This window comes from Eptatretus burgeri, chromosome 4 (assembly GCF_056783735.1).
Source record: "Eptatretus burgeri isolate ZD-2024b chromosome 4, Ebu_testis_v1, whole genome shotgun sequence".
Classification (NCBI taxonomy): domain Eukaryota; kingdom Metazoa; phylum Chordata; class Myxini; order Myxiniformes; family Myxinidae; genus Eptatretus; species Eptatretus burgeri.
This window is the reverse complement of record NC_140964.1, coordinates 91,102,955-91,129,184: the sequence shown is the minus strand read 5'-3', so window position 1 is coordinate 91,129,184 and position 26,230 is coordinate 91,102,955. Positions and strand designations below refer to the sequence as shown.

Below are 26,230 nucleotides of genomic sequence, written 5' to 3'. Positions count from 1 at the left end.
TGTGTGTGTGTGTGTGTGTGTGTGTGTGTGTGTGTGTGTGTGTGTGTGTGTGTGTGTGTGTGTGTGTGTGTGTGTGTGTGACCGCTGTTTCTCGCCAACCACTGGTCCGATCTAATTGAAACTTGCCAGGTATATTGCTGGGGACCTGAGGATGTGCCTTTTCAAGGTTTGATATTAATCGGACAAGTGCTTCCCAAGTTATGGTCATTTATTTACCAAACCAATGAGAAGACACGTTGTTGCGTGGGCGTGGCCGATGGGGAAGGGAAGCTCAGCCGCGTTCGCCATTACGGATTACAACGTACAGACTGCCGGATAGTGATGACTTCATGTATTCTAATAATTTCTTGATTTCTTATGCGCATTTATAGATAAACACAATGCCCCAATCCAGTTGTCGTTTACGAGAGCGAAGGAACGGCCTGTGTGGTTGTTTGAAAGTATTTTTTTTTTTTTTTTGCATGTATGTTTTTTTCTCTCTTCTCTTCTCTTTGTGTTTTGCCTTGCGATGATATTGAGAAAAGGCAAAATACGTTGGCGCTAATTGAATAATTGGCCATTGAAACAAAATTGCGAATAATCGTAACTGCGATATGCGAACTTCCGGGCCACGCACGGACGGCTACGCGAGAGCGAAGGAACGACCTGTGTGGTTGTTTCTGGCTCGCGGTTTGAATTTTTTTTCCACGTACGGCCACGCACGTGTAATAATAATAATAATAATAATAATAATAATAATAATAATAATAAACGAGTCAACATCAAAAGTAAATAGTTTTAAAGAATAAACATAATTTGAAGAAGGAAAGCCTGTAATTTGTTTGAACGACACCTTCATAATAAAACACAAGATTTATCCGTTCGTTCAAAGAGCCTTTTCTTACGGATTATTTTCAGCCATGCAGAGCAGCATGCCACCAAGCAGGCGCACGTCGGCGAACAGGCCCATGGTGTGCATGTCCCGCATGTACTCGAGCAGGCTCATGGTGAAGTAACAAATGGAAACACGACACGCCTATTGGGTTCGTAACACGGATGTAACAACGTGCGAACGAGCCTGATGTCGCACGGCTAACACGACGCTGTACCCCCCAAAAAACAGCAGTGACACGAGAAATTCAATCGAACCGCTGAGCAACGTCATAAAGTAATATTGTATTTATTCACACTGAGGAAAGTATTTGTAACAGAAAAAAAACATTCCCCACAGTAATAACATAAGGAAATAAACAATTGATTGTTCTGTGATTTCAAATTTTATTTTAAAAAAGGGTGGGAGGCATTTCCGTTTCCTTTTCGAGTGCGTGACAAGAAATTTTTTTTTGTTTTGTTTTGTTAAAATAAACTACTACATAGTCGCTCGATGACAATTGAGTCTGATCGCTCAATTATCGATTAAATAGTGTAAAATTAACGTTGAAGAGAAAGTGAAGCGAACAGCTTATTTTGAGTTATACACCGCCCTAGTTCCTCACAAAAAAAACAAAAAAAAACAAGCAAGCTAAAGAAGGTTTCGATAAAAAAAAAAAAATAACACAAGCAACAATAATCAGGCAAACTGCATTCATTGTAAGATATAATCGAAGATAAATATGAGAAAAAGAAAAAATAATATTTTGATATATTTATTAAAAAATTATTTAAGATGACTACGTGTAATTATAAAATTTAACAAAACTAATGAAGCCGGTTTTATGAAAACGTTAATTTTTAGTTTTTGTTACTCTTATTAAAATCATAATTGCAATGACTGCTGTAATTTTACTTCACGCGCTTTGTTGAGGTGTATATAAATATTTTTATGTGCGATACGAGTCACAAAATTATATTTTTCATTATCCGGAAATAGAAAAATAAAAATACCGACATGATACATTTCCTCACACATTCATCGATTGCGAAATCACTTATAACGTTGGATTATTATTTATCTCTTGGCAAACCGTTACCAAAAGTATAATTATCACGGGGCGACACGCGGTTGCTATGGTAACGAGGTGGGAAGCCTTTTTTTATTTATTTATCAGCGTCCGATTTGACGTTTTACACGCTCAATAACATTATTACAAAGAAATTATTGTTTGATTAATGAAACGAAGCTTCTCATTCCTTCTGCAATAAAAGGTAGGAATCGGCAACAATTGCAATTGTGTTTTTGGGTAACGGTGTGTGATTCTTTGTGAGTTTGTATTATCTGGATGTGCCTGGTGTTGGCTCCATGGTCAGGTCGGGGGGTGGGTTTGGGATCCCAGGGTCGAAAGTTCAAATCCCGATCAACCGTTGAATTAACACTAGGTGGGATTGACTCTGCCTGTCATCCTTTCGAGGTCGGCAAAATGGGTGCTAGCATGTTGGTATCCTGTGTCGGAGTGGTGACCCGTCCAGGATTGCACCCACTTACCAAGGAGACTACTCAGCAGCACCAACGCTCTGCACAAAGGATGGTCCCAATATTCCCCTCCTCCTCCTCCTCCTCCTCCTCCTCCTCCTCCGTGTCTTCAGAGTCCTTCCACTTCATGTCCCGTCTTTCTGCATCTCCCCTCACCACGCCCCCTCAAAGCTTCCCCCCTCACGCTGCCGCCTCCCATCTTCCCCCCATGTTCTTCCCACTCTCAGCTTCCCCCTCGTCCCACAATCCCCCAGCTGCCTCGCCTTCCTGCACCCTCCCAACTTCTACATTCCTGCATCCTGCCAACAGTGCCTCCTTCCCGGTCCCGAACAGTGTGGATCTCAAACATCTGAAGCCGCCGCTCCAAACTGACAGATCTTTCAATGCAGGACACTGCTGACAAACTGGAAATCATCTGTTTAACAGAATCCTTCCACCCACAGGATGTCTCCCTGACTCCTTAGTGTCTCTTTCGGGCTATTGTCTCCTCTGGCTTACAACAACAAAAACAGCCGTTTTTACAGCCATTTTTCCCTGCTGTGCAGGGGTTAGCTTTTCTTGAGGCAATGTTTTATGGTCGGATGCCCTTCCTGACGCCAACCCTGGTCGCCTCTTATGACACACAGGGATATGGTACACCTATTCTAACCGGGGCATACACCGGGACCAGTACACTGGTACTCATTCCGCCGACATCGGAAGGATGACAGGCTGAGTCAACCCCCTGGTGTTAATTCAGCAGCCAACGGGGCTTGAACTCAGGACCCGAGGATCCCAAGCCACCGCCCTAACCACTGAGCCAACACCAGGCTCAGAACTCCATTTATTACTGTCCATATACTGCTCTTACACCTCCCAACTCGAAGAATACTTTTGGCTGCGACTTCCCCTCCACTTCCAACTCTTGTTTTTCTGTGTGTTGCACCGTCCTCCAAACATTGAAAACTCCATCTAAATCTGCCTCTCAGCCAACGTGGACCAAATTTTAACCACTTTTCCCAAACTCTCTCTTCTTCATATGTGGACTGCAGTCCACATCCCCACTGTAGTTCTCATCCCCGCTGCCTGCAACCCGCTGTACCATCACCACTGCCTGCAACTCGCTGTACCGTCACCGCTGCCTGCAACCTGCTGCACCGTCACCACTGCCTGCACCCACTGCATCGGCACCACTGCCTGCCTCTGCTGCATCGTCACCACTTCCAATATCCTCAGAAACCTCACTCCACAACCGCAACCAATGGGTAACTTCCCCACTCATGCCTCCTGCTCTTCTGTTCCTCCAATTGGTTCATCTGATCATGTGCTTCTGAGAGTCACCATCTCTCGGAATATTCGCAGACAGCTGCCTCAGTGCTGTTGAGTCTGGCAGTTCACTCCGGCAGACTGGCAGGGACTACAAGCCGCCATCTCATTTCAGGACTGGTCTCCTATATCTGCTGCCACTGATAGTAACTCAACCTGGAAATTATTCTCCAGAAACCTGCTCTCTCTCCTATACAGAGGCCCATCCCATCTCGTTTTCAGTTATCATACCCTTCTTCCTGCCCATGGTACACTGAATCCTGTGGTGAGGCACTTGCCTTTAAACAACTTGAAGGCAAATCAGACCGAAGACAACCTCAGATCATTTCCCAAAGCCCACAACAAGTGTATATCCACTCTCAGAAGAACAAGAAAACATCTGGCCAACTTCAAGATTGAACTTTCAAAATTGTCTCTCTCCTTTAAAACCTGGTGGCACCTTTAGTCTGTCTCTGGAGTATGCTCCCCCTCTATTCCTTCCTTCGCTTTAAATGGCACCACAACCGACTCCGTTCGTGAGAAGGCCAAATGCCTAAATTATGTGTTTGCTTCCATATCTTGTGTCCTAACCCCTCAATCTCTGTAACCACCATACCCTGTTGCAACCACCCAGTGGCCAAGGTGCTGGCAATATACCTACTCTTCGTGAAGGACACATATTTAACATCCACCAACTAATGCTGGAAGACAGGACACCGAGTTTAACATCCATCCAAAAAGGACGACACACACATCGATTAATTACCCTGCCTGTGAAATACCAGAGCATCGTTTATGGCTGGGTTTAGATTCAAACCTAGGCTAGACAGCTTAGTAAGTTTGTATACCTCCAGGCCATCCTGTCAGCCCAAAATAAAGAGAATGAACTCTGTCTGCATAAAATTACAACTTGTAATCCATCGATCCATTGGGACCATACTCTGTGCAGAGCGTTGGTGCTGCCAAAGCAGTGTCCTTGGCTATTGGGCACAATCCTGGACAGGTCGCCAATCCGACACAGAAATTGTAATCATAGAGTTAAAAAAATGAGTTTTCAGCCTTTGCAATGTGGAAGTACATATCTGAGATCACAAACCAATCACAAAATGTAAACCTCCCCCAGCTTACAGTTGGAGATCGAGAACGACTTACCCTTCGCCGAAGGCAACCCATCCAATGATGGCCATATTTTTTTGGACCACCATATGACCTTGACCTTAAACATTTAGGGATACAGTTTAAATTAAGAAAATGTGTCTCCATCTAAAATATATCCATAAAACGCAATATCATGAAACTCGGAGGAACATTGTTCGAGTTATGATCAAAATGGTGGTTATAAAAATTATGTCACAATATGAAAAAAGTAGGGCAAGGACACAAAACAAATATCAGGCGCACAACTTCAATACAGGTACATTATTATGGTGCAAGAACATCTTGGAAGGCCAAGCGGTCTTTGGGATTCTGCATTGGAGAATGAGCGATGACAAAAAAAAATGACCTTGACCTTTAACTTGGCGTGGTATGATGTAAATGAAGCCGAATTGCAACTGACTCTCGGCTATCTAGAGAGGGCAATTTCGTTCCGATCAGACAAACCTCAGTTGAGTTATGGTGAAAAATGTTAAAATTTCTATAATTGGGGCATGACCTTATAATTAGGTCAAGGTCAAAAAATTGTTTCAACCCAACATATTTTTTATTCCTATTATTGATGTAAAATTTCATTCCGAAAGTCCTAGGGCATTAGCAGAAAAAAAGAGAGAAAAACAAATGGTGGTCTAGTACTCCTGGGGGAGTAGGGGTCGAAGAAACTCTGGGGTACCATTTAAAATTGGGACCCTAAATGTAGAAACAACCCCATCAACAGATATAAGCCTCCCCTCTTTTTTTGGGGGGGGGGAGGCTTTACTAATTTAAAGAGCATGTGAGTACAACTTTGTTTCCCCTTTTCCGTTGATGTTAAGCAATAGGTGCTGTGCAAGTGTTGTGAAATAATTGACGTTGAATTTGGCGTGATAGTGCAAAGTAAAGAAGCTACAATTAGCATTTTTCTCATGTCCAGTGCAATCGTCACTTTTTGTTCTTGCAGCATTCACTTCTTTCAGATGTAGCACATGGCTGTGGGAGGGTAGCATCATTTTCTGGGGTGTGGCCATGATTTTCTGGGGTAATAGGGGCACTGCATCAGTGGCATAGCTGCACCCCTAACCAATGATGCATCCAAAAAAGGCAGCACACAATGGGAACGTACAGTACTTGCATTAGCAATGTGGCTCGAGCCAGTTGCTGCAGTGTGGAGCAATATGACCCAATCATATTAATGCCAATCGAGCAATTAACTACACATGTACGATCAAGATGAGGTCATCCTGTGATGTGTTATCACTTGGCTTCTTCATCACTGTTCTTTTCTCTCCTGTGATTTATCATTGTCAACTTGACGTTGCATTGTTCAATTCCTTGGAGTCCACAACTTAATGGTGCATTGCATATACCAATTCCCAACGGAGATAGAGCTTTTTTGATCACCATAGAATGCAGCGTCAATCGGAATGTTCTTCACCCTGACCCTCTCACATGCCACGCCCTCTCATGCTATATATCGATATACAGTATGATGATGGTCGTTTGTGTTCTGCAGTGTTCAAGTATATAATTCAATTTAAATGGAGGTTTTAAGGCATGTCAATAAATGAATTCCGGAGTTTATAAACCGTTTTACCCAGTGGCTATTAAGTCACCCTATCTAACATGTTACATTGGCTCTTCGTGCCTGTTGCTTGTGTCCTTTATAACGTCCTTAATGTTCCAATTTGTGTTTCAAATATAACATTCAATTTCAATAAGTTGTTTCTCGAACATAAACTGACGATTATAAACTGATAATACAGACAGATGGATGGATGGACATGAACCAATTACTTAACCCCGCGTTTTACTTCGTGTTTGCGGTGTAACTGGAAAGCACTCGGTAGAGTGCATCCCTCCACCAGTCTAAACAGTTTACGTTTTGTATCCCACTGATCGGCCGGATATGTATCCGGACCTGAACCAAAATCTAATCAGCTTGTTCTTGTCACCTACCCAACTCATCCACCAAGTTTTGTCATAATCCGTCCACAACTTTTTATAATATTGTGCTATATATCGTTCTTGGTCCTATCTCTTAATGATGAAGAATCACTTTTAAAATTTTAGTTTCCAGATCCGCATCTGCACCAAAATCTAATCAATTCGTCCTTATCACACACTCAAACTGTCCACCAAGGTTCGTCTGAATCCATCCACGTCTTGAGATATCGTGCTATGTGTCGTTTATGGCCCCATCTCTTAATGGTGAAGAATCACTTAAAAATTATAGTATCCCGCTCCGGATCTGGATCTTCACCAAAATTTAATCAATTCGTCCTTGTCACACACCGAAACTGTCCATAAAGTATCATCCAAATCTGCCCATAACTTTTTGAGATATTCTACTCACAAACAGACAACTGAACAGGGGGGAACACATAAACTCTGTTCACCTTCGGTGGCGGAGGTAACATTTCCATTGTAAATGGAGTAAATGGACACAACAACAATCGCGTGATGGTTGGACTTGAAGTGCTGCCTCAAGGCATGGCATGATGACATCAGGTATCGCGAACACTTGACAAAAGTCGACTCTCAACTCAACAGGACAGAATAAATGGAAGAGTAAATTTGTGCTGTAATTTCAGGCTTAATTATGCTTACAAAGTTATGTGATGATGCACAAAGCTGTGAGAGACACCAGATAGAAAGACACCACCCTTTTATTTGAATATGTAGTGGCTTAATTTTGCCATCAGTTTATTACCTCCACCACCAAAGGTGAAGGAGGTTATGTTTTCACCCCTTTCTGTCTGTTTGTCTGTGTTTGTTTGTCTGTGTTTCTTTGTGTACAGGACATCTCAAAAAAGTTGTGGACGGATCTGGATGAAATTTTGTGGACAAGTTCGGAGTGTTACAATGATGAACTGATTAGATTTTGGTGAAGATCAGGAGCCGGATCTTGCTACTAGAATTTTTTAAGTGATCCTTCACCATTGAGAGATAGGGCCAAAAACGATATAGTGTTACGGATTTGGAAGCCATCTGCACACAGACAGTCAGAGTCCCCGTAGTTTAGTTATTTCGATAAGTATGTGTTTATAGTTAGAATCCTTCCTTCTGTCTAATGGGAATTACATGTGTGCACTACGAGTTATTTTTTTATCTAGGTTTTTCCTCATCAACAATAACAACAACTACTACGACATCCACTACAACAACGCCACCGTCCCGCACTCGACCGGTAGCCATTGCCCACGTGTTTTCGTCTGAAGGCGTGGGCGGAGCCTCCAACGCCTGAGATCAAGGCTCCGTCCCAAGGAAGGGCATGCACCGTTTCCTCCAGCCAATGAGCAAAGGGTGAGCATGGCATGCACACCCCAGCCAATCGGGAGGTGACCACGAGTCATCCGACAACCCCTCGTCCAATCAGGAGGCGAGTGGGAGGAGAAGAGACCCCTCCCACCTCAGAAGAGTAGAGTGGTTGTCTGGACCAGTGTTGGGCAGACAAGGGTGCGTTCTGCAGGATCGTGGCGATTGCGGTCTGCGGTCTTGGTGGCGAGTGCGGCTTGGTCTGGGTTGTGGGTTCGAGTCCCACCATGGTGTATTGCGTTGGAGCGCTCGAGCTGGGATCCCCGTTCCCGTCCATGGACTCCGAGCTCCACAAGTGCGGGTCCGATGAAACCGCACGAGGCAGGGAGCTAACCGGCTCAACCGAAAATAGACCCACGAGGTCCATTTATTTTGTGTGTGTGTGTGTGTGTGTGTGTGTGTGTGTGTGTGTGTGTGTGTGTGTGTGTGTGTGTGTGTGTGTGTGTGTGTGTGTGTGTGTGTGTGTGTGTGTGTGTGTGTGTGTGTGTGTGTGTGTGTGTGTGTGTGTGGCGCCGTCCTGTAAGTAGAATTGTTAAGTGCTTTTTCCTTGCTCATTGTACATTGCCAGCCTTTTATTTGTGATAACTCTGCTCTGTGTGCTCCCCTCCCCGATTATTATTGTAAAATAAACCCCCCATGTTAAATGTACCAGCTCGTTTTCTGTGCTTTCCTCCATTGGCCTAGCATGGTGTGTGTTGCAAATTGGTAGGGCCGTTCGTGCCGTGGATTGTTCATTGGGACCGGCGCGGCTCTGGTAACTCCGCTCGGTTACGCCGGATCGGAGTTGGTACCTATGACTCGGTCCGGACAGAGTCGGCCGAGGGTGTGGTTTTCCCCGGTAGTTGGACGACGTGGGTACTTAGGTATATTGAAATTAGGCAATTAACCCTACCCCACACCGTAAAAGTATTGGTGACCATGGTCCGCAATGGGACCCGTGACCTTCGGACTTATCCAAGAGTCACGACCTAAATTCCGGGTGTTCGGTGGGAGACGACTCCACTGCTCCACCTAGTGGTCGTTTATCGCCACCGACCCCCCGGCCCACAACAATAGTACTGTGAAGCATGATAATTCAAAAATGTATTGGGCCTGATATGTTCTCGTGAATCTGAAATTACGTAGCGGAGGGATGCGCTCTACCAAGTGCCCTTCTAGTTAATATTGTTATGGATCCGGGGTTCAAGTTTCGCCACGAGGGGAAGTGCTCAAGTTCCTCCCGAATATCCGGCCCTGAGGCCACTGAGCACAGATAACTCCGCGTGCTGGCAGGTTGCTAAGCAACAATGAGTGCCGATTGGTACCGCCAATCTTGCCAGCATTCACACGACTACGTGTTTTACCATTTACGGTAGATTGGCAGCATCAAAGGGGGGGGGGGGTAGGGGGCGGGTCTTGTGCCCTCGATGCATTCTCGAGTTAACTCACCATATCAGGTGCAGCCGAGCGGAGCTGTTGAGTACGCACCGGCTAGCAAGAGCAAATCACGTGGAGGTAGTACTTCCCGGCTACACTACATGTGGACTACGCTGGACCAATAGGGAAAAGACATGACAAACGAACTGGGTACATTTTTAATACAAGCAGGTTTATTATAGGCAGGTAAGGCAAAAGGATATGCAAATATTTACAAACAAGACGGTGCAGAATTTACCCCAGCCAGCGTTCCGCTCCACCGGCTCCAATCCACGAGCTCCGCCTTCCATCCTGTACCACTGACCATGCCAAAAGTCATGTGTCATTGCTCCTGCAGGTGTCTTTGTAGTTGTTTGGCGAGGGAAGAGCCTAAAGACAGATCAGGACGGGCGGTAGACGTTTCCGAGTGCCAACATTGGTGCACCGACTCTTCCCCAAGTGTTGGCCCCACCCATGTGAGAACTTGGCACTAGAAATGGCCTCATTCGCTCTGCGCATCACAACACAACTCATATCCGAGATTAACATCGGGTGAGGGTATCTGGTGGCACTCTCCATCCACGAACATGAGCACCAAATGGGGGCTGTAATTGAGCAGAACACTAGGATTATCCATACGAAGTTGAACGGATTGTAGCGCACACTTGCGCTTCAAGCTACACACCAGAACGTCCCAAGCATAAGCACCTGCAATGGTATGTGTCGCCCATTGTTCCCCATCACCTCCAAAGGGCAGTGTTGGGCATCCCTGGTGGTGACTGTGGTTGCGGCATTCGTAGCAGTTGTATAGCGGTGAGTTATGGCGAGGTGGTTGAAGCGTCGTAGCGGTTGTGGCAGTTAATGACGAAGGTAAATGAGCTTGGATTGATGTAGGTGTTTTTATGAAGGCATTGTAGTGGTTGTAGAAATGTTGTAGCATTGGGGTTCGAGGACAGCAAAGGTCTGAGGGGATGTGCCTTTGGAGAATGCTGCAAAATTTGAATGAGGTTTTGGCGGCATATACTAATGAGGTGCTCATGTTACAAGGGTCTGTGGCATGCATGTATGCATGAAGGGAAAGGCTCCTGTGTGAGAAGTAAAATAAGTAAAGGATAAAGAATGGGAATAAAGACCTGCCAAAAAGCCTTCACAACACATTTTGTCCCATAAACCCACACGAAGTAAGGGAAGGGCTATCTAAAAGGAATACGAATTAAATAACTGTCTCAGGACTGCTATATGTTGTGTACCATTGCCGAGGGGGAGCACCGGCTTTGCAGAACTGCAACAATGTGTTAATATGCTTTAGCTTTGGTTCATCTGGTGATTCTTTCCTGTTCGGGATTTCCAATGGGGCGTTTTGGCAGTTATGAAGAGGAACCATTGCTGAGCAACAAAAGGCTGGACTCAGAATCCGAATGTCTCGGATATTTTTTCTCTCAGGCTAAAATGGTGACCCTGACATGATTGAAATGGATGAACAAGGAGTTGCAAGTACACCACCAGTCGCCCAGAATGAACAGCCAGCCGTGCACATCCGGGACGCTCAACCAGCTTCGTCGGTGGCAGCGGTTTCGATAAAGCTGCTGCCGTTCTGGCCTTGTGACCCAAAGTTGTGGTTTACACAAGTCAAAGCCCAAATCGACAACCAAAACATTACTACCGAGTTATCTGGTTCAATTACATTGTTGGCTCCTTGTCTAGTATATTCTAGTGGGGTTTGCTTACGAGTTTGCTTACGAGCTCGTAAGCAATAACGAGCCGTGCTTCCCCATTGTCTCGGGTTGATCACCTGCATTTTTTTTCCATTTTTTTATATTTTCATATACAGTACAGACACTTTCTGATGGTTCTGCAACTTTTCCCAGTGTATCGGCTTCGATGTCCGTCAGCATGTAAAATTTCAGCTTTCTACGTTACCCGGAAGGTAGCGAACATTTATGCCAGTCAGTCAGTGCGTCAGTCAGTGAATCAGTGAGTCAGTGAGTGGTTACAATAATTGATGTGTATATATATATATATATATATATATATATATATATATATATATATATATATATATATATATATATATATATATATATCCATACATATACATAGTGAGAGTACATGGTTGGTTAGGTTTGGGCTTTTGTCTTGGTGTTGTGTCAAGATATGGTAAAAGTTCAAACAATTATTCAGATCAATCTCTTTCGAAAATACCATGCAAGGTTTCAGAATTATTGATGATTTCTCCTTGGTAGGTCATACGTCATATTGAAATAAAGTGCTTATTCATCTTCTCCTCTTTCACAAAGTGTTTGTGGACAACTTTTGTCCAATCTTACAATATTATGGCTTAGCACCAAAATCTCATCGTAAATCCCAGATACTTTTGTCCAGAGAAAAAGCCACAGGAGTAACAAGACTTCTTGACTGCAAAGCAGAAGTGCAGAATGAATGAACAGCTGAAATTCATTGTGGAGCAGTTGAACAAGGAACCATTCTGCAAAGGTCTGAACCTCTTCTCCTTTGATTCTCTCGAGCCTCTTCAGCTGTTGCAGTTGTTGACTGATGTCCTTGCTGCCATTGACAACAAGGTGAGTTTGGCCATCAAAAGTAAGATTAACACTGCTTCGTTCTGTTTTAGGTGCTACCTATTTATTATGAACAAGCAAATACAACCCATCGCTTCACGGACTGGTGTATTAAAGGGGGGAGGGAGAAAAAGAGGAGGAAGGGGAAGAGAGAGCAGGGAGAGAGGAGGAAGGGGGAGCGAGGAGAGGTGGGGGATCGAGGAAGGGTGGGGGAAGGGAAAACAGTGTGAGGTGAGAGGAAGGGAAGGCAGACGTGCAGTGGAACGTTACTTACTGCCCGGACTTGTCCAGAGACAAACACTGCTTGGACACATCCGGAGGCAAACTCCCATCCGGACATAACCACTGTCCGGATATGTACAGGGGCAGACAGACAGACAGAGAGAGAAAGAGAGAGGAGGGGAGAGTGAGAGAGGTGTGGGAGGAGGGTGCTGCACTGTGTTGGGAAGGGGTAGAGCAAGGATGGGACAGAGAGAGAGAGAGAGTTATGCTTTATGCACAACACATGCACACGCACACGCACACGCATATGCACTTTCCTGATATTGGCAACAACCCAAAAACCATGAGTAGGTTTCACCGAAAAACAACATTGCGTTTTTATAGACGTTTCAGGGATATGTTCACAAACATTAATCTTCATAAACAGCTGCATGTGACGGTTGGAAAAATATTTTGGCTTGGTAATTTAGAAAACATTAATACAGCAAACACCTCAGAAATCGGGTGTTATTTCACCACTCATTCAGATTGATGGAGCACGAACCACTAGCTCAGGGTGACGGAGCACGAACCACTAGCTCAGGGTGACGGAGCACGAACCACTAGCTCAGGGTGACGGAGCACGAACCACTCGCTCAGGGTGACGGAGCACGAACCACTCGCTCAGGGTGACGGAGCACGAACCACTCACTCAGGGTGACAGAGCACGAACCACTCGCTCAGGGTGACGGAGCACGAACCACTCGCTCAGGGTGACGGAGCACGAACCACTCGCTCAGGGTGACGGAGCACGAACCACTCGCTCAGGGTGACGGAGCACGAACCACTCGCTCAGGGTGACTGAGCACGAACCACTCACTCAGGGTGACAGAGCAAGAACCACTCGCTCAGGGTGACGGAGCACGAACCACTCGCTCAGGGTGACGGAGCACGAACCACTCGCTCAGGGTGACGGAGCACGAACCACTCGCTCAGGGTGACGGAGCACGAACCACTCGCTCAGGGTGACGGAGCACGAACCACTCGCTCAGGGTGACGGAGCACGAACCACTCGCTCAGGGTGACGGAGCACGAACCACTCGCTCAGGGTGACGGAGCACGAACCACTCGCTCAGGGTGACGGAGCACGAACCACTCGCTCAGGGTGACGGAGCACGAACCACTTGCTCTGAAATGACGTGGCGGGCAAAAGCATCCACAGTGAGTGAAAAATTCGCTCAGAAGGACGTAGCGTGGCACCGCTATCGACTGTAAGGCGTTCGGCAAGTGGATTAAGCACTCATGTAAGCACTCCAATTAAACTGTTGATAAGGAACGGTTGGCCAGGCTGTCGCTGCATACCATATAGGATTCCTTTAACTTTAAAGCCAATCTTCTTTAAAGCAGTTAATGAAATAAAATGAATTTGTTCAAATAATGACTTTATCCTAAAAAGAGTTGCAGCTTAATGCAGAACAACCCTGGAGACATCGCAAAGTTCAATCACCCATGGAATAAACATTGCAGATAATCCACAATCTTGCCTGCTCGTCTGTGCATGCATCACGCGGTATATCGATTCGGGGTTCGCGCATACGTTATAACTTTGTTTTAAAACATCTGTTTTTTTTTTACCAGATTTCCTTTGATTCCCTGTAGAGCACCTCGCGAAACCTCCGAAAATATGGACACAGATCTGGCAGACGCTATGGAGTGGCACTCCCTCTGGGGGACAGGGCACGTGGTCTCATAGTGAATGCATTAAATCATGTAGCTCAATGAAGTTATTAATTTTGGCACGTTCCTAAATTTTTTGTTCACTCAATATAATTCTCCAAACAGCAGAAAAAGATAGTTTCATGCTTTGGAAATTTCACATTTTCTTATGTATCTCTGGAGAAGACGGGAACATAGCCTTGCTTGCTTCAAGTAAATAGATATATCGGCTTAGTCATAAGACTCGTTATTTCTTTAAATTATCAGATTTCACAACATATTTCGACACTTATTTAGTCCGGACGATATCCGATCCTCAAAACCAAAATAATATTTTGATGATATACTTTAAATAGTCCGTTGAGAGTCGATCGTGTAAAATTTATCATGTAATGCATGAAATCGCTCCAAGCTCCTAATTTGAAATTGATAGTACTTACAAAAGTGATTCATAGCTATTATGAACAGGCATTTTTTCAATAATATGACTGAGGAAAGTGAAAAAAATCACTTCGTCTTTATGAAATCGTTGCGGCCTGTCCCAAGTCAAGGAATGGTTGTGCAGGCCAAAACATAGCGACTTCAGACCCCGGCGAGGTAACCCAGGAAACGCCTTGAGATTCCAGAGAGCGAGGTGGCCAAAGATCGCCTGATGAAGGATATAATTAAATAAGGCCGTTAATTATCTTCAAAAGAGGTGTTTTAATTAACCCAAACACCCAATTTTCACTCTTGCACTTCCTTGGAGTTTTCTTCGTACGCATGTAAAGTTTCAGGCTGCTAGGTTTTATGGTTTTGGAGTTATGGAGGAGACACACGGACACACTGACATTTATTAGTGTTGATGCACAGGGAAGGTGATCGAGGGTATTGGGAGGATAAATTGAGAAATTTAAAAGAAAGAGAATAAATGGATGGAAAGCATACAGAATTAGAAGAGAATGGAAAGACATTAAGTGAAATACTGAATTGTAACAAGGAGAGGGGAGTGAAGGGCATATGGTGATCATGTAAAAAAGTCAGCACCATTTGCACACATAATAAATAACCCCAATTTATAAAACTGGAGTTTATATTCGACATTTCTGTCAAACAATGGGCTCTTTATTGGGTGGTTTCGAAGCTGATTGTTTAGATTGACGACAGCTTTTTTTTATGTTGAAGGCTTCAGGCACGGACTTGTTGATGATATTGTGTGATTACTATGTGGTTTGTTTCCAGCACAATGTGGATATCAGAGAGGAAAGTGTGGAGCAGACAACTGTGCGCATGCTTGGTGCACTGCAAGTCCTGAACTACAGGCCTCCTGAGACCGGACCAGATGTGTAAATCATCGTGATAACAGTGTTGCACCATAGTCAACAGAACAGTGCCTTCAGAAAGTATTCACACCACTTGACTTTTTCACATTTTGTTGTGTTACATTCTGAATGAAAAATGGATTAAAATGGGATTTTTTGTCACCGATCTACACATAATACCCCATAAAGTCAGTGGGATTTTTCTTTCAAAAATTTTTACAAAATTAATTAAAAATTAAAAGTTGAAATGTCTTGCCTCAATAAGTATTCAACCCCTTTGCTATGGCACTCCAAATTGAGCTCAGGTGCATCCAATTTCTTTTGATCATCCTTGAGATGTCTCTACAACTTCATTGGAGTCCACCTGTGGCCAATTCAATTTATTGGACATGATTTAGAAAGAAACACACCTTTCTATGTAAGGTCCCACAGTTGACAGTATGTCTGGGCAGAAACTCCACCATTAAGTCCAAGGAGCTGACCGTAGAACTCCAAGATAGAATTGTGAGGAGGCATTCATCTGGGGAAGGGTATAAAACAATTTCGAGAGTGTTGAAAGTTTCCAAGAGCACAGTGAGCTCCATCTTTCGGAAATGGAAAGAATATGGAACTACCCAACTCTTTCTCGAGCTGACCGTCCGACCAAACTGAGCAACCAGGCAAGAAAGACCTTGGTCAGGAAGGTGACCAAGCACCCAATGACCACTCTGACAGAACTAGAGTTCATTGGCTGAGATGGGAGAAAATGCCGGAAGGACAACAGTTTCTGCAGCACTTTACAAATCTAGGCTTTATGGGAGAGTGGTCAAACGGAAGCCACTCCTGAGAAAAGGCACATGACAGCATGCCTGGAGCTTGTAAAAAGACATGTGAAAGACTGAGAGCATGAGGCAAAAGATTCTTTGGTCTGATGAGACGAAAATTGAATTCTGGCCTGAATGCAAAGTGCTGCATCTGGCTTAAACCAAGCACAGCTCATCACCCATCTAACACCATCCATACCGTGCAGCATGATGGTGGCAGCATCATGCTATGGGATGATTTTCAGCGGCAGGGACTGGGAGACTCATAAGGATAGAGGAAATAATGAATGGAGCCAAACATAGGCAAATCCTTGAGGAGAACCTGCTTTAGAGTACAAAAGACGTTAGACTGCGGTGAAGATTTACGTTTCAACAGGACAATGACCCCAAGAACACAGCCAAAGCAACACTGGAATGGCTTCAGAACAAGAATGTGAAAGTCCTTGAGCAGCCCAGACAAAGTCCAGACTTGAATCCCGTTGAGAATCTGTGGAAAGACTTCAAGAATGCAGTTCACCGACACTCTCCATCAATCTTGACAGAGCTTGAACAAATCTGCAAGGAAGAATGGGAGAAAATCCACAAATCCAGATGTGCAAAGCTGATACAGACATAAACAAGAAGACTCTAAGCTAAGCTGCATTTGCTGCCAAATGCACTTCTTCAAAGTACTGACTCAGCAGGCTGAATCCTGATGTAAATCAGATATTTCTGTATTTAATTTTCATTACATTTCGGAAAATTTCTAAAAACATATTTTGTCCTTGTCATTTTAGGATATTTTGTGTAGATCGGGAACAAAAAATCTCAATTAAACCCATTTTTAATTCAGGCCTGAACACAACAAAATGTGAAAAGTCAAGGGGTGGGAACACTTTCTGAAGGCACTGTATATCCTTGTAAAAATAAAAAAGAAACATTGTGTGAAGGCGCAACACAATGTAATTTACTTTGTTTTACAGAGCAGGATTTCGGCAAGGCCTGATTCACGGGGACAAGTCTGTGTTGCACCCACTGCTAGCCTGGCTGCTCGCTCGGGTTCCACAACTGCAAAAACGTGCTTATCTTGCCCGTTACTTGCTGCGTATTGAGATACCGTATGAGTACATGCAGGATGAGGATGTAGCTCAGATTTACTCACAGGTATACACGTGCTTGTACATATGTATATAAGATGACAAATAAAAGTTTGGCAAAAGTGAAAATCACATGTGCAGTGGCCAGTTATGTTATGAAATGGCACAGATATAGATACAGCAGCTTTATCCAACCCCAGATAGGCTTTTTATAAAGATGGGGGGGGGGGGTGGAGAGGCTGTTTCTGTCATGCAATATTGCTGTTAAGTACACAAACCCACACTGTAATAGTCACTTTAACAAGTAAAACTTAAAGCAACCATGCCACCAAAATTTCCAACAAACTGACGAGTACCCATCAAAACCTGCCCGAATGGAACGTTGTGCGTTGCTTGTTGTTAAGAGTAACTCATGTTTTGCCTCCACTTCCTTCCTTCTCCATTGTCCGTGAATCATGATACAGTACGAAGAACTTGTGGAGCAGTTCAAAGTTCAGCACAAGAAGTATGATAAACTCAAGGAATCTGGCATCTCTGTGGCAGACATCCGTAAGGTATGTTGTGCATCGTAGATAATTTGTTGTGCAACCTCTAAGGGTATGCACAATGTTTCTAATCCTATCCAACATGCAATTGTGGTTAAAATAAAAGCTGATTTTACGCTCACTGTTCCGAAATGGACACTTGCCTGTACAATGCTGCCTTCACATGCACTGGTAAGCCATTCAAAAGTTTACTCAGGAAGTGTGTGTGCGTATTTTCCAGACAAACCATGTATTACTGTTTTGGCGATTTTGTGCTTACATTACTGGACATGCAAATGAGGTTGTTTTTTTTTTTAATACCGTACATACAATGTTCAACAAAAAGTTGATTAAATTTTAATGTTTAAAACAAAATAAATTCCTCACCTATTTACACTCGGGCATCTGCTCCCTTATTGGAAATATTATTTGTTGGGCCTAAGCTTTCACAATGGCCGAGGATTCTTTGGAGTGTAATATTGAATTGTGGTGGCTGGCAAGGTAGCCTGGAGGCTATACACATTCACCTCTGAGCTGCCGTACCTGGATTTGAATCTCGGCCCATCGCTGCCGTACTTGGATTTGAATCTTGACCCATCTTTTAAAATGGCGTTCTGGTGTTTAGCAGGCATGGCGAGGCATCATTGTGTATGCCATATATCGGATGGACATTAAAATGAATGGATTCTGGCTGGGTGTTGGTTCGGCAACAACCAACCATTGCATTGCAACAGAGGCCTTCTGTGACTGTTGTTTTGACCCGATCTGTAAACTTCTCTTCCTGGATCTCTACTATTGTGACATCCTCCCTCCTGGACCTAGTAATGACAAGCTTTCCATCCAATTTCTTGTTCCACTTGTTCCATTTCTTGTTGTGCCCCTATTGCCTCTCCTGATCACTTTCTTGTCAAGGCTCATATCTCTGGCTATTGTAATGTAGCTACCTCAATGACACAGGATATGGCTGTTCACACCGTCTCATGCTGGGAGAACAAAGCGCCAAGAAGCTCAATTCTCTTTCGTTGTCAAACAACACAGTTCAGAGGTGCATTGAAGAAATGTCAACCAATATTCGTGACCAGGTGGTGGCAGAAATCAAGGCATCTCCATGCGGATTTTCTATGCAATTGGATGAGTCAACTGACGTGGCAAATTGTGCCCAACTGTTAGCGTCCGTTCGGTACGTGCATGAAGCCAAGTTCAAGGATGAAATACTATTTTGCCGCCCGCTTAAAACCACAACGAAAGCAAAGGACATTTTCGAAGAGGTGTCTTCCGTCTTTGATCAAGTTGGGCTGTCATGGGTTGATCTGAAAGGCTGTACCACAGATGGTGCTCCAGCTATGTTGGGGTGCAGATCAGGTTTCCAAACGCTTGTGAAGGCAGTTGCTCCTGAAGTGCGCGGCCTACACTGTACGATCCACCGCCACGCACTCGCAGCCAAGGCGCTTCCCAAGCCATTGACTGACGTTCTCTCAACCATGATCAAAATTGTGAACCATGTGAAATCCCAGGCTCTCAATTCGCGACTTTTCAAGACACTTTGCGACGATTTCAACTCCGACCATAAAGTTCTCTTATTCCACACTGAGGTGAGATGGTTGTCCCGTGGAAATATGGCGGAGCACGTGTTTGAACTGCGAGCTGAGCTTCGTGAATTCTTCGAAAACGATGGAAAACCAAGGACTGTCAATTTCGTCACTGCTTTGAACGACCCTGACTGGGCATTGCACCTGGCTTATTTGGTCAACATTTTCTCTCAGTTAAACGCCCTGAACATGTCTCTTCAGGGGACTGGCGCGACTATCATCGACTTCATAGAGAAGGTCAAGGGATTTCAGGAAAAACTCCGCCTGTGGAAGACGAATGTCGAAGCGGGAGTGGTGGTCATGTTTTCTTGCACGGCCGATATTCTTCAGAAGCATGAAAAGAATCCCCCAAGGGAGTTTTTACAACTGATAAAAGTTCACCTCGCTTATTTGGATGAGGAATTAAATTCCTATTTTCCGGATCTCAAGGAACTGGATCTGAAAATGATCCGCAACCCATTTCGCATGAATGCATTGGATTTGCCACCTGGAACAGGACTGCAGGAAAGCTTAATTGATCTCCAGAACGACTCCACAGCCCGAGATCAGTTTGACGAGATGAATCTTGCGGACTTCTGGTGTGGAATGTTGGGGTCTTACCCTAAGCTAGCTGCCCTGGCTGTTCATTCGCTCATAGTATGCCCATCTACATGGCTGTGTGAAGCTGGGTTCTCGTCAGTCGTTATTCTAAAAACAAAACAAAGATCCCTACTGGATGTTGAACATGATGTTCAGTGCGCTTTATCCAAAACAAAGCCTGACATCGACCTGTTTGTGAGCAAGAAGCAGGCTCAACCATCCCATTGACTGGACATTTTACACAACCAAATAGGTAATTACTGTATCATTCTTTTGTTCAGATCAGATTGCTCAATGTCATAGTTGTGAATTGTTAGTATTGTTTAACTCCCCATTGTCGTATTTGTATCGCAAATAAACACTATTTTAGGTTAATTTTGGTACAGTGGTACTCGGTGGGACCACGAACATGTGAAATGGTACCCCAGTAAAAAAGGTTGGGAACCCCTGGTCTAGACCATGGTATATTGATTCCTGCAGAGAGACAGTTGCATTCAAGCAGCTTGTTTTCTCAGCATGGAAAGCCAACCTGACTGAGGCTAACTTTCATTCAATCCATAAGGCTTGCACCAAGTGTGTGTCCATCCTGAGGCAAGCCAGATAACATAATCTGACAAATCTCAATGCCAAACTCTCTAACCAGTCTCCTTGCTCCAAGTCGTGGCATCACCTTGTCAAGTCCATCTCTGGTGTATGCTCCCCTCCATCCTCGCCCTCACTTCAAAGAGCGTTACTGCAGACTCTGCCCGAGATAAGACAGAATTTCTAAACTCTGTCTTTGCCTCCAAATCTCGTGTACCCAACCCCCTTATGTACCTACTTATGTATCAGTGGGTACATCTTATGTGGTACATCTTATGTGTGTACATCTTATGTACACTGTCACTGTCGACATGACTCTGTGTCCTCACCCAAGAAGGGACAGAAAGTTCTGTCTGGCCTTAACCCTGCTTCGGCTACTGACCCAGATGGTATAAGTGCCAATGTTCTCAAATCATATTTTGCTTCCCCTCTATCTGCCCTAATCAGTCTGTCTTTCTCCTTTGGCTACATTCGCCTCTCCACAAAAGTCAGCAAACATCACTTCAATCCACAAGAAGGGTACAAAAACAGATCTGCTCAACCATACACCAGTGAGTTTACTTCCCATAACAAGCATTGTCATGGAATCACTCATTGCTGCTGATGTCAAGTCTTTCCTGTTTTCAAACAGCCTGATCTCTGACTATCAGTTTTGGTTCTGCCCCAGTGCCTCAACTCTGGGACATGCTTCCACTACATTCATTCAAAGTTTCCCTATCAACCCACTTGGTGAGCTGGGGATTTTTTCTCTCTACAAGGATGTGGCTTTTTATACAAGAGATAGCTAGGCTCAGGGAAGAGCAATTAAACAAGTTCACAACAAACACCAAATTTTATCGTAAGTTTGTCTGATTTTTAACAAATAGCTTTTTAAATTTGTTTCTTCTACAGAAACAAAACTATTGATGAGGAAACTTATAAAAATATATGAAGGTCGCCTTCATTCCTAGTGCACTGGTTTTCACCACTCACGCAGTCAATGTGATGCCATGAAGAGAACCCTCTCCTTCCCTCGCCCAGTGGAGACTAGAGTTCCCCAAGGCAGTATTTTGGGCCCAGTCTTGATCCTCATCTACATTTATTATTAATCACCTCTCCAATAGACTGGAAAACCCTCCCTTCCTTTTTGAAGATGACTCCACATTGTGACGTACAGTAGCCCCATCCCTATGCTGGGCAGATAGCAGCTGCATCTCCTCTGCTGAGTTAGAAATGATTAGACGCTGCTATTATCAATGGAACATGTCCATCAATCGTGGAAAAGCTCACAGTCTCAACCTATCGCTCTGGAATTATCTCTGGTTTTGCTCCCTCTGCTCTCCCTCAGTCCTCTGACCCTCCTCAGAAACTCCAGGATGTACATGTTCTTCCAATAACCCTCTCCTGGTTAAACTTCCAAAATCCAGGCCAACTGCACACCTCTGTTGTTTTCTCAGCATGGAATTCATCGACATTGTATTCCACTCTTGTATTCCTCGCTTCTCCCATCGATGGAACCGCCTTCCAGAGGCTGTTCTGTGTCACTCTTCCCTCCAGGATTCCAAGCAAGCAGTGCCCACCATCTATTTTCACCCCCAATATAGACCCATGACCTTTATTATCCCCATTCACCTTTCCTAACTCAACCATTTTCTTGCTAGTTTGGTGTTTCCTCCACCTCCTCCCTCTCCTCATTTCCTGTTCATTCACTCCCTTGATGCTTTTCTCACTCTCAGTTCTACCTTTATCTACTATGAGCCTCATTTCTGTAAAGGAAAAGAAAATCCCCTTCTACTTTTCAAAATGTACATCCCAAATAGCTATGCTTCATTATTTTATTTTTGGGTGATGGGGTGAGGTGGGGTTGTTTTACGGGTTTGCCGCAGTCAGATTACATCATCACTGTAATTTTGCTTCATGGTTTTGAATAGTGTGGGTTTAATTGGCACCACATGCCATTTGGTGGCTGCCAAATGCCATGCCATTGCAATAGTACGTAACATTGTGCATTGTCTGACAGGATATCCAGGCCATGGAAGAGGAAAAAGATCAACTGACTCAAAGGGTAGAGAAGTTGAAAAATAGAGTAAGTTCACCAACTTAACAGTTGAACCTATATCTTGTTTTCATTTTCTGAAACTCGTTGCCATGCTGGACAGCATACCCCATTAAGAGATAATTTTACGAGATAACCCCGCCCCCCCCCCCACCCCACCATAAACACATGAGCAAGTTTTTCACATTGCTGGCTGAACTACAACTTAGAAGACCTTCATTCGTGGACGAGTGAACTTTATTGATAAATTCCATCATTGATTTACCCTCACTGTTTATTCTTCTGATTATGCTTTGAAATTATCATGTTATGGGTGGTACAGAAATCCTTGCATACATGTTATATTTTCGTATTTTTCTCTGCAACCACTTGGCAGATTGCCACAAAATTTTCACCATAGGAGCGACTACTCATGTATAATGTTTTGGTGATAATTATGACATCATAGGTCACGTGGTGTGGCAGCTATGTTGGAAAAAAGGAAAAACTTTGGACCTCTGTATCAAGCTGTCCACACCAAGGAAAAAATTGAAACTTAGCAGCACATGGCAAGTACTCCTCATTGGGAATAAGTGTGATTTCTTTTAATGATGTCAAAATGTTCACACCTATGACGTCATAGGTCACATGTTTTAGCAGCCATATTGGATTTACCCAAAAACCTATAGAAATCTTCTTCACCAGAATGATTGAACAGATCGAGGGGAAATTTCACACAAATGTTCCCCAAGCCTTGGGGCTACCAAGGTATTAATGAATAAGTGATAGGTCACATTGTCTGACAGCCATGTTGGATTGAGTGAAAAGTCTTAAAAAAATTATTTCTCTTGAACCACTTCATCGATCGATGTGAAACTTCACAATTATGATCTAGTAGTAATAGGGAATATATATATATATATATATATATATATATATATATATATATATATATATATATGTTTTAAACTTCAATCTGATCAGACGCATGGTCTGACAGCTGGAATTTTTTTTTTTTAGATCTGGGTTCTTTTTGATTTTTCTTTTTTTGAACAAGTCTCACATGGCTGTGCCTGGATGGTTTTGAGGGTAGAGTGGTAACAGCTGAAACCCAAATCCTATCCAGGTTCCTCCTGATGACTTCATCCTTGCTTTTTGCTTGTTTGGGTTCCTTCTGATGACTGCAATGCAGTACTGTACCGACAGTATTTGGTCAAGCCTGGTGTTAGCTTTGTGGTTAGTGTCTGGTTTGGGATTTTAGGGTCCTGAGTATGAGCTCCGTCTGCCACTGAATTAAAACCAGGTGGGGTTGACTCAGCCTGTCATCCTTTTTTAGGTCGGCAAAATGAGTACCAGTGTACTGGTATTGGGCACAGCATCAGCAGCATAGTCACACCCCAATAAAATGATAGCTAACCGACAGCCAAGCTGCCATACGCAAGAAGAAAAAGTATTTTGTCTTCCATTTGATTTGAGTTAAATTTATTTTAATCCCATTCTAAATTCAATTAAAAGATAATAAGTGTCATGGGTCAGGGTCAGGGTCAGGTGTCTGAACAAAGCGGGTTGCATCAAAGCGGGACATCTTGGTACCTGGTCATCACTGCCAGCAGTTATAAAGTGGCAGTTCAAGTTATGTCTTTTATTAATTATGTAACACACCAGTACACAAACACCACACAAAAAATACTATATAAAAATGCACAAATACCACACAAAACAAGCCCTGGTGATGGTCTGCAATCTCTGATTGCTCTTTTTCTTGTTATATTTTTTAAGCAGGCTCCACATTGAGCCCTCTTGATCTTTGTAAATGAAAAGTGATTGTCACGTGCCGTATGAAGTTTGTGAAGAAATACCTGAAACAACTTATTTTTGCATTACCATGACAACCATGCCATAAATGCCATAAAAAATAGTTACAAACATGACAAATGAACAGAATGAGAATGACGAATAACCAATGCTCTGCACACTGTGAATTTCTGATTGCTTTTGAACACTGGGTTCATGGTAGGTGAAAGTGATGGAAGACCATGATCAGATGTTGGAGACTGTGAGAAAGCTACACACAGAGAAGGAGAGGAGTGAGAACCTAGCACAACAACAGTTTGAGCAAAGGAACCAGGTGCTGCTCAGAGAGATTGGCCTAATGTACATGGGGACTGATGTAACAGGTCCATTTGGAGGCTGATGATAAAAATTAACTTTAATTTACAATATTTGGGCATTCATAGTGAATGGTGTTTCACTTTGTTGATGAGATTTCTTTTCTTTTTTTTTCTCATGGATCACTAGATCAAATATAAATGATTATGCTGTGTTTTGTGGTTAGGATGAAGGGCCGACAGCATTGATTAGCAGCATGACCCTTGAATGAGCTCACACTTTGTCTTGTCTTTGGTCACATATTATGGTTCCACACTGTAAGCAGCTGATGCACATTGAGCAGAAGCTGCAGCGAGTCCAGCAACGGCTTGGCACCCTGCGTCAAGCCTCATCCGATACTACTCCAGACGGTGAGCTCCTTTAAAGCTTGTACATATGAGCCCAAAATGTATGAGTGGTCATGATGATCACACATTTGAGGGTGGGGGTGGGTTAGATGTTGGTGTGAGAGGGTAGATTCCAAAAATATTACAATGTTGGTGTCCTTTGTGCCATGTGTTTTCTAATATTTTTAAAGCATGTTTCATCCATTGTTATGAATTAATTTTGTAACTTGCTGGTCAATGGGCACTGATTCAAAGACTGCATCGACAGCAGACAGAATTGCACCGCCATCGTGTAAAGGGAAGACCAAAAATCGAACTCTGAATAGCTATGCGAGTTGAAGCCACCGGTGAGGAAAAGCGGTGAGGCTTTACTCGCTCAGTGAGGAAAAGTGGTGAGGCTTCACTCGCTCAGTGAGGAAAAGCGGTGAGGCTTGACTCGCTCAGTGAGGAAAAGCGGTGAGGCTTTACTCCCTCAGTGAGGAAAAGTGGTGAGGACTTACTCGCTCAGTGAGGAAAAGCGGTGAGGCTTTACTCGCTCAGTGAGGAAAAGCGGTGAGGCTTTACTCGCTCAGTGAGGCTTCACTCGCTCAGTGAGGAAAAGCAGTGTGGCTTCACTGGCTCAGTGAGGAAAAGCGGTGAGGCTTTACTCGCTCAGTGAGGAAAAGCGGTGAGGATTTACTCGCTCAGTGCGGAAAAGCGGTGAGGCTTTACTCGCTCAGTGAGGAAAAGCGGTGAGGATTTACTCGCTCAGTGAGGAAAAGCGGTGAGGCTTGACTCGCTCAGTGAGGAAAAGCGGTGAGGCTTGACTCGCTCAGTGAGGAAAAGCGGTGAGGCTTTACTCGCTCAGTGAGGAAAAGCGGTGAGGCTTTACTCGCTCAGTGAGGAAAAACGGTGAGGTTTTACTCACTCAGTGAGGAAAAAAGCGGTGAAGCTTTACTCGCTCAGTCAGGAAAAGCGGTGAGGCTTTACTCGCTCAGTGAGGAAAAAAGCGGTGAAGCTTTACTCGCTCAGTCAGGAAAAGCGGTGAGGCTTTACTCGCTCAGTGAGGAAAAGCGGTGAGGATTTACTCGCTCAGTGAGGAAAAGCGGTGAGGCTTTACTCGCTCAGTGAGGAAAAGCGGTGAGGCTTTACTCGCTCAGTGAGGAAAAGCGGTGAGGATTTACTCGCTCAGTGAGGAAAAGCGGTGAGGCTTTACTCGCTCAGTGAGGAAAAGCAGTGAGGATTTACTCGCTCAGTGAGGAAAAGCGGTGAGGATTT

The 26,230-nt window shown here is 44.0% G+C and overlaps 2 protein-coding genes and 1 long non-coding RNA gene across 10 annotated transcripts in view; 1 reads left to right on the top strand and 2 right to left on the bottom strand.

Annotated features, from left to right (window-relative positions):
• Positions 1-1,155, bottom strand: part of ANAPC7 (anaphase promoting complex subunit 7) — a 36,530-nt gene extending 35,375 nt beyond the window's left edge. For 2 of the 3 annotated variants that reach the window (XR_015057656.1, XM_085879298.1), the window contains exon 1: positions 885-1,155. Coding sequence is in view for 1 of the 3 variants with exons in the window: in XM_085879298.1 (XP_085735424.1) it covers positions 885-985 (101 nt within the window). In the remaining 2 variants the exon portion in view is untranslated. The remainder of the gene's footprint in view (positions 1-884) is intronic. The other variant, XM_085879299.1, reaches the window with a different exon arrangement.
• Positions 1,156-1,957: 802 nt separating this feature from the next.
• The window catches only part of IFT81 (intraflagellar transport 81), a 43,223-nt gene continuing 18,950 nt past the window's right edge, over positions 1,958-26,230 (top strand). Inside the window, exons 1-9 of one of the 6 annotated variants that reach the window (XM_085879288.1) lie at positions 1,958-2,124; positions 3,421-3,633; positions 11,900-12,096; positions 15,232-15,335; positions 17,077-17,257; positions 17,655-17,744; positions 22,464-22,529; positions 24,496-24,606; positions 24,913-24,997. In XM_085879288.1, the coding sequence (XP_085735414.1) occupies positions 11,953-12,096; positions 15,232-15,335; positions 17,077-17,257; positions 17,655-17,744; positions 22,464-22,529; positions 24,496-24,606; positions 24,913-24,997 (781 nt within the window). In that variant the 5' untranslated portion in view covers positions 1,958-2,124; positions 3,421-3,633; positions 11,900-11,952. Of the gene's footprint in view, positions 2,125-3,420; positions 3,634-11,621; positions 12,097-15,231; positions 15,336-17,076; positions 17,258-17,654; positions 17,745-17,771; positions 17,907-22,463; positions 22,530-24,495; positions 24,607-24,912; positions 24,998-26,230 lie in introns of those variants that run through there. The other 5 variants (XM_085879286.1, XM_085879287.1, XM_085879285.1 and 2 more) reach the window with 5 other exon arrangements.
• Positions 9,716-26,230, bottom strand: part of LOC147028661 (uncharacterized) — a 50,379-nt gene continuing 33,864 nt past the window's right edge. Inside the window, exon 3 of the long non-coding RNA XR_015057653.1 lies at positions 9,716-9,907. This is a non-coding gene — a long non-coding RNA (uncharacterized LOC147028661). The remainder of the gene's footprint in view (positions 9,908-26,230) is intronic.